This window comes from Limulus polyphemus, unplaced genomic scaffold (assembly GCF_000517525.1).
Source record: "Limulus polyphemus unplaced genomic scaffold, Limulus_polyphemus-2.1.2 Scaffold2546, whole genome shotgun sequence".
NCBI classification, from domain to species: Eukaryota; Metazoa; Arthropoda; class Merostomata; order Xiphosura; family Limulidae; genus Limulus; species Limulus polyphemus.
In genome coordinates this window covers 56,991-65,402 of record NW_013668156.1, presented here as the reverse complement: position 1 = coordinate 65,402, position 8,412 = coordinate 56,991, and the positions used below count along the sequence as shown (strand labels likewise).

Below are 8,412 nucleotides of genomic sequence, written 5' to 3'. Positions count from 1 at the left end.
GCCCCCATGGCTGAAAGGGCGAGCATGTTTGGTGGGACAGGGATTCTAAAATATTCTTATACATAAATGCACGATTCAATAACACAGTTCTTGGCTCCTATAAGATAGTGTTTACAACTTGAAATGATTTATGATAACACTCACTGTCCATTGTTTAGCTTAGTTGTGTAGCCCAGCTGGAATCAATGCCACTGGTGATAAGAAGAATACATTTATGCTAAATTGTTTGTTTGTTTTGAATTTCGTGCAAAGCTACATGAGGGCTATCTGCACTAGCCGTCCCTACTTTAGTAGTGTAAGACTAGAGGGAAGGTAGCTAGTCATCACCACCCACCGCCAACTCTTGGGCCACTATTTTACCAACGAATAGTGGGATTGACCGTCACATTATAATGCCCCACGGCTGAAAGGGCGAGCATGTTTGGTGTGACAGGGATTCGAACCTGCGACCCTCAGATTGCGAGTCGAGCACCCTAACCACCTGGCCACGCCGGGCCTACTTTATGCTAAAAATGAAAGTGAAGATGACATATGAGCCCAATGGAACTTTCCTATTTGTTTATCTCGCTGTTCTGGTGTAAGGCTTAGTTTTTTTAATAACATTAGATATCATTCCTCTACTTTGACCTTAAAGTCTTTAACAGCAGTCAGTAACTGGCAAGTGCAGATTAAATGAAAAGAATTTCAGTTTTACACAAGAAAAGTTCCATCTGGAAATGATCAAAATGTTTTAAAGAAGAAATAAGTAGGAAACAAATAATATACTTATGTATTTTTAGTAAAGATAAATAGATGTTAAGTGTTTTAACTAATAAAATTAACTTTAAAATAAAAGGTTTAAAATTCATAGCTTAACTGTGAATGTATCTTATCAAATTACATAGGCCCTTACCAGACAGCATATCACATTACTCAAGAGTGTACAGTATTGTTCAAGTTGTCTTAACATATTTACTTCAATTTTAACTGACTCTGCAAAACAGTATAGAAGCGTAATTGGTAAATTCTCATATTTACTTATAAAATTACGATTGTTTCTCATTACAACAAAGGTTTCAGAACACTATAACCACTGTATCAACTCTAGCAATAGTATGTATACATATAGTACGAACTCAGTTTTGTACTAGGCTTTCTGCATATCTTAGATGAAAAGTAGTTTTCTATCGGTGATATGAAAGTAAGCTTTAAGATTATAAACTCTAATAGAACAGCACACATTTTTATACAACTAATATGTCCATAAATGAAGTGTTATAAACTTACAATCTTATTTTCAAAATGAATAAGTTAGTAAAAACATCTCTGAGCTACATACAGTGATTTAAAAACAACATTGTGAAACACGGCTAGAAATCCTACGTACTAGAGTGTTGTTTGTTTTAGCACAAAGCTACACAGTAGGTAATGTGTTCTCTGTCCGCCACAGGGAACTGAATCCAGGAATTTAGCATTGCAAGTCCCTATACTTACTGCAGTGGGGAATTGTTAACTGTGAATCAGTACAATGGTCATATCACACTTACGTAGAAGTTAGCCTTATTTTATTACGGCTCTCTTGTAAAAAAAGATAAGTGATAGTTCCCAAAGTTTTGGGCAGAAACAGTAATTAAAATCTTGAAAAAAAGCACATTCCATTAATTAAAAATGCATAAGAAACCAGTCATAATGCAATAACGTTGTATGTTTAGTTTAAGTTCTCCCCCAAAAGATTAATACACTAAGTTTCTGTTATCAGAATGAAAAACTAATTACGTATTGTTGTAAAGTATCCTTATCTACGAAAGTCAGTTTGGTGTCTTTTTATTAGGAAGAAAAAGTTTATTTTAGAAAACCAATCTAATCAAAGTTAACACGAAATAAACATTCAGTAAAACAAAAAACTCGATGATATTGTATTAAATAACACTTAGTTAGAATAAAAATTGTTTACAGACAAGACTTGGTGTTACTCAACTTTTTATTATTGCAAAAATTTAATAAAACTTTAGCTTTATATGAAATAATGAAAAAAAATAAATAAAACTCCACTATTCATGAATTTGGAAACTAGGGTACAGTGTGTGTCAAAAGACACATGTGAAATACTGATTGTAACTAACTATCATACCTTGGGAAGTATCAAACAAGTTCAGTTTTATATAAATGATTTTTATTAGTTGGATGTTAAATTTTAGTTGTTGAATATGGTGCTTATAACAATTTTTTACCATGCAACATTTTAACCCTAAACTCGCAGCACACAATGACAGCCACAAATGAGTGTCAGAAGTATGTCAGTTACGTAACTGCAGGAATAAAATATAAAAATGTGTCTAAGTTTGTATATTCAGTTGAGTCATGAGTTATGTTCATGAAATAAGCCATTCTCAAAACTTTGTCGCAAGTTCAAATCATTATCATCACTTTAATCATGAGCCGTAGAACATTTTCACAACGTTCCCCGCTTGAACGTTTCTATAAACATAAAACAATAATACTTTAATTGGGTTACTCATATATCTCATAGCATTTAGGCAATATAAGTAATACACCTTTTAAATAATATTTATATATTATTACAAAACAATGATATCTTGTTACGTATTTTAACCACGTGTAGCAAAATATTGTTTTACAATAATAAATACTTTAGTTTTATCAAATCTAACTTCTCTGAAAAAAAAAAATGTATCTATTTAGATGTCTTAACATTGTTGTCAGCAACAAAAAAAATTACCTTTGCAGGGTCTTCACTTAAAGGGAAAGTGGGGGAAGTAATATCTTCTGAAATAACAGGATCCGGACAAAATATAAAGGGTTTAAACATGGAATTCCTCGGGTTAGGAGTTGCCGTGAACCAGTGACAACAAGGTAAATGTGTATCAGGTGGTGTCAGCACAGAAACCTAAAAGACAAATATTACTCAAAAATCAATCAATATTAGCAGTTATTGTTATGTCAGATATTTCATTAAAGCCCTATTGTGTGAAATGAAAAAAGAAGTATTGCTAATCTGGGGTAAAGGGATATTTTTTTTAAAAAGGCTTAAATTTGGCTAAGATATCAATGGATACCAGTATTTTAATAACTTAAATAAATACTGGTATTGTTGAAAAATAACCATAAAGAGCTTAAAATCTCAAAAGAAAAAAAGAATTTTGAAGTGTGAATCTCAATATGAAATTTTAAAGACATGTGAGTCATTAAACTTTACAGAACAGGGATATTTTAAAAGCATTCCTATCTAACAAAAAGCTACATTTTAAAACATTTACTCTGAATTATCAATTTTTCTGTAGATTCATACACTCTTTAAAATACAAATTAATGGTCTATATCACTTTTTTGTACCTGTACTGTGAATCACACACACATGTGACTTTAGGAACCAAATATTTATCATGTACAAGTTTTCTTAAAATAGCTTTCAATTAAATAACTTTAGTGAAACTTTTTTTTCCAAATATTTATAGTTTAAAATTATTATTAATATGTTAAAGAAGAAAAACCAATATATAAGTGACTGGTACACTTAATTTATTTTTATTACTCTCATATGCAAGAGATACCAAGTACTCCTGGTCAAGAGAAGCATTTCTCTGTGCTGTACCATGTCAGGCCTGTGTACCCAGAAAAAAAAACTATCAAAAGGTACACAATTACAAAGTAATCAAATGTACAAAAAAAAAACTCTGGCACTACAACTACAGCTTAACAATGCATGAACTGCCTCCATATGTAATGTTTTTTGGATCTTGCAGCATTTTACAAGCTTCTCAAGACTCCCTAGACTCATGATGCACAAACGTGGGGTGTACCCCCTTAAAGAGGACATGGAGAGTCAGTAAGTGATACATAACTATGACCATAGGTTCACATAAAGTATATCTGAAACTATAAATATAAAAATAAAGCTATTTTAAAAATTACTATAAAGATTTTGTATTACCGTTAAATAACATAGCAACAACAATTAACATGGGAAAATGACATATATACAATATATAAACAAATAGATTATACATATTACAGGGGGATACAAAAAGTGCATGTTTAGAAGAGGGGGAGTGCATTAAAAAGTTTGTACAACACTATCGTGGACAATTTGAGTAAAAGAGCATATGTGCTTGTGGACACTCATAACAAAATAAACTGTAAAATTTCTGACAGTTCAGATCGCTCAACAACATTTCATAACTTAATTGTGACACATTTTCTCTTTAAAATAGTAACATACGATATCTTATTTTGGCATTTTAAGTTTTTCTTCTTAATTTTAACCAATGTTTAAATGGTATGCACTATGCTTAAATAAAATTATCTATATAAATTTCGATAAAAAAAGTTACATAATATTATCTATTCATGTTTTGATGCACAACATTTAACATGTGTCTATCTATAAAGTATTTTATACATTACAAAGCTTGGTATAATTTTTCATACACTGCACTCTAAGAAAAATGAATGTGTCACAATAAACACTGAGTTGTTTCTGTTCAGATCAATGTCTCTGTGTTATCTTAAGTTAGTAACTGAGACACTACAGAGAAAACTGAACTATTTATGCTCACCTGAGATGTGTTGTGTTTTTAGAAATGATAAACTTAATAGCAGCCGAGAAGACTTAAGAGGACATTTTGTTCAAGAAAGAAAAACTGGTTTCCCTCTGCAAGCCTAGCCCTAACTTTTAGATCTATTGACTATATAATTTTCTCACATTTTCCTCCATCCAATTATAACAAGATGTTCATAATAAATAAATTCTTGTATCTCTAGAGACACGTGCAGAGTAATTAGCAAAAAACAACAACAGCAGAGCAGTTTTATAAACTAACTGCTCTGCTCACGACTTACATTGCTCTCTCCATGTCAGTGAAAAAAATGGGTCCAGAAGTTTTAGAAAACATAGATTGATAAAACATACTCGAAAATTTATAAACAGAATCCATCAAGGCTTCTATTAAAGATGAACTTAACTTTTACAATGTGTCAAGAAGTTTCTCTCGAGATAGCAAATTAAGTTATTCTGGACCTCTAGAGTTCTTAAGGTTAAACAATAAAATATACAGTACTTACATAGATGGCCAGAAATTATAATATTATTTACATTGTTTCTTGTTTTAAATAAAATAAATATAAAAAGTGGAATATAAAATACCTGACTACCAGTGGAGACAAAAAATCCAGAAGACATGCAGATGCCGCTGTCCACATCACGTAATATTGTAAACATATCTTTCTCTCGAAACCCTCCTTAAACACACAGAATCTAATTTACCACGTGATTCAGTAAACTGTTTTTATACAGAGTAATTTCTCACTATGTATTGTAAACATTGCATTACTTTTGTTTCAATACAACAACTATAATTTTATTGGTTTTCCATTTTAATGCACTATACCCTTAAAAAACTAAATTTTTTTACATTTTCTATTGGATTACTAATTTCAGTTTTTTGTCCATTAGTGGTACTAAATGCCTTTACAGAATCTTAAAGTTACTACAGTTCATTCATACTCATATACCAACTGGATGTTTTTTTTTCACATTTTATAGCTTACTGTACCATACGAATTCAACAACAAATACTTTGATATTGAAATATATTGTTAATTTACTTTCTGTAGATATCACACCTAATTTACATGTATTGTGATTCATATTTTTTTATAACACTAATATTTCAATATTTTAGGCACTACAGTATGGTAATAACTTCACTAAAGAATCAACAAATTAATATTTTCTTTATAAAATGCTTGCATAAAATTCTGGTTTAGATTCAAATAAAAAAAAACCAATATGTTGCAGAGCATTTAAACCATATCTGCTAAGACCTAAATATCGCAGTTACTGATCCTGTTACTTGTCTATTCTATAACTCATAATTTATAAACCAAAAATATGTAATGAAATGTTTGCTCTCAAACTCACCACTTGCAGACAGTTCTGTCAGAAGTTTACGTCCACATTTATATCGTCTGTCTGTAGCACCTTCCCCAAACGCTCGAGCAAAGTCTAAACCACCCTTACTAGGATCCCAAAGTCCTTTCTGGAAGGCATTTTCCTCCAGGTTCTTACTCATGAGATCTATTTTCTTACCAATAGAGAGATGGTTGGAAATATTTCTCACTCCACCTGTTGACAGTGGTGAAAAATAATGCATTAATGACAACTGGTTACGCTTTGTTTGGTAACAGATACGACAGACAGTAACTGAATATAACATCAAAGTAAATTGCCCTGAAATTCTTTAGAACAGGATAACATCACGTTTCACAGAAGAGAACATAACAACTAGTACAATTCTTTGTAGTAGATGAAATGTCATAAATAATTTGAACATAAAATGTAAGTATAGAACAATCCTTGGTAGTCTTTGTATAACTTCAAACTTAAAGAAGCTTACATGTAACATGTTCTGCAGCCCAGAATCTGTCAACAGTTTCTAAAACCCAAGCCTCTCGTTGATCGGCAATGATAAAACTGTTATGGTAAGTCATGGACGGTATAATGTCAGAACACGGGCCTCCTTGTCCGTGTTTTTCTAGTAGTTCGGTAATAACATCCAAAGCTTTGCGTGCTGTTATAGCCCTCTCCAAACCAAGCCTAAGGAATAAATGTGAATACTTATCTTGTATAAATACTTCTTTAATAACAAAAATAATAATACTTTATCTTCTTAACAATACCGCGTTACAAAATACAGTCTTATTACATTTATTTGGTTACATTTTTATACTGATACATGTAACAAATACTTATATGATTTCGGAAAACATTTGATCATTAAAGCGTATATAATTAATATTTGTAATATCTAGTAGTAATTGAAGAAACATTTACTGTCTCACACGTGACATCTCTAATATTTAACCCATTGACTGCTGCTGCTGCTCTAAATGATCGTGGAATTTTTGTGAGCTGTACACCATATATGACACACTCGCATTCAACTACCGCAGGCAGACCATAACCTATACAACAAATCAGCAGTTGATGGGTTAAAATGTGTAGCTCAAAATCTTACAAGCAAACACATACGAGCTTGTTTGGATCGTTCATAGTCTTGTTAATACAAAACCTTTTATACTGTAAGTCTAGAGGTCTTTAGAATGGGTAGTTAAATCTATATTTTACTGAACATAAATCAGTTTCTATGACTAAAGAATAAAACTTCCCTAAGGAATATCTACATATCTATGGAATAGATGAAAGTCTACATACCTACCTAAGCTTCAAGCATCTACTGAACAGATGGTTAACTGTGTCGAAAACACTCAGTTTTTAGTTTACATACTCACAATAAAAATTCATGCTTTAGCAATTAAAATCACACCTCAGGCAAGATATAACCTACGATTACAGCAGACGATAGAAATTAAAGCATTAGAAACTAAATAAATTTTGTATTGCATAAAATGAAATGTCATAAACTTTACCCAAGATTTTCGTACCTTTCTTCCAAATCAGAATTAGACTAAATAAATCACCAGCTTCAATAGGCTTTCAAAAGACTTCTGAATATTTCTTGAAAATCTCTGTGCTACTGGGATTATTCTGCATGTAGACACTTTTATGATCATTTTGTAATCATTCATTAAATTGTTAAATTATTCACATTTCTAATCATATTTTGTAGTAAAATAAAACTTGAGTCAGGGATAGCCTATTAAGAAAATTTATCTTCAAAGTCAATATCTTCTAAATGTTGATTGCTTATCTCTTTCAATATTCTAAGAAGTTTTTATTTCCCTAAATATGATTATTTCATTATGTTTTTAACGTCTTCCTCGCAATTTAACCAAACTTTCAATCTTATGCCAAAAAAGAAAAATTATTACACTAATGCCGAGTGTAATTTTTTTATTTATTTTTCCTAAGAAATATATTCATCAGGTTATATTAATTTTTTGTCATCAACAGGATGTGGAGACTGATACACGATAGAGCACTAATCATCATACCTTAGTAGGTCCATTCCCAGAAGTTTTTCTTCGTGGTCTTGTGGTCCATTTAATTTGGTCCACACTGCTTCATTACCAATACAGACCCCATGTTCATTACTTCCCATTTCGGCCCCCCACATCCATGCAGGCTTACTCAGGATGACAGCATGAGTGTGTTCAGCCTGGTCTATCTCAATATAAGTGCACTAGAAAAAGAAAGTCTTACACTTTATATCTCTACCGCCGACTTTAAACAACTAGTTTTTGATTTCATATTGTTGCGTCATCGAGATCATGCGATTCTCACGCTCTCTACTTTCTAGAATTATCCTGTACTTTGGCGAATGTTCTAGTTCTTACTAGATATAGGGTAGTCGGGTATATAAAAGAGGTAGACAACGTGACAAGGTAATGTGTGTGTAGATATTGAGTAATTGATCTGCAGTCAGAAGTATTATTGAGCACGTTCGTTGTTAT

The 8,412-nt window shown here is 31.6% G+C and overlaps 1 protein-coding gene across 1 annotated transcript in view; it reads right to left on the bottom strand.

The window, feature by feature from the left end:
• The window catches only part of LOC106467254 (secernin-2-like), a 17,822-nt gene that overhangs the window by 1,741 nt on the left and 7,669 nt on the right, over nucleotides 1–8,412 (bottom strand). Inside the window, exons 3-7 of the mRNA XM_022395387.1 lie at nucleotides 7,954–8,141; nucleotides 6,396–6,595; nucleotides 5,921–6,124; nucleotides 5,144–5,238; nucleotides 2,720–2,887 (exon numbers count right to left, since the gene is read on the bottom strand). Of these exons, the coding sequence (XP_022251095.1) occupies nucleotides 2,720–2,887; nucleotides 5,144–5,238; nucleotides 5,921–6,124; nucleotides 6,396–6,595; nucleotides 7,954–8,141 (855 nt within the window). The remainder of the gene's footprint in view (nucleotides 1–2,719; nucleotides 2,888–5,143; nucleotides 5,239–5,920; nucleotides 6,125–6,395; nucleotides 6,596–7,953; nucleotides 8,142–8,412) is intronic.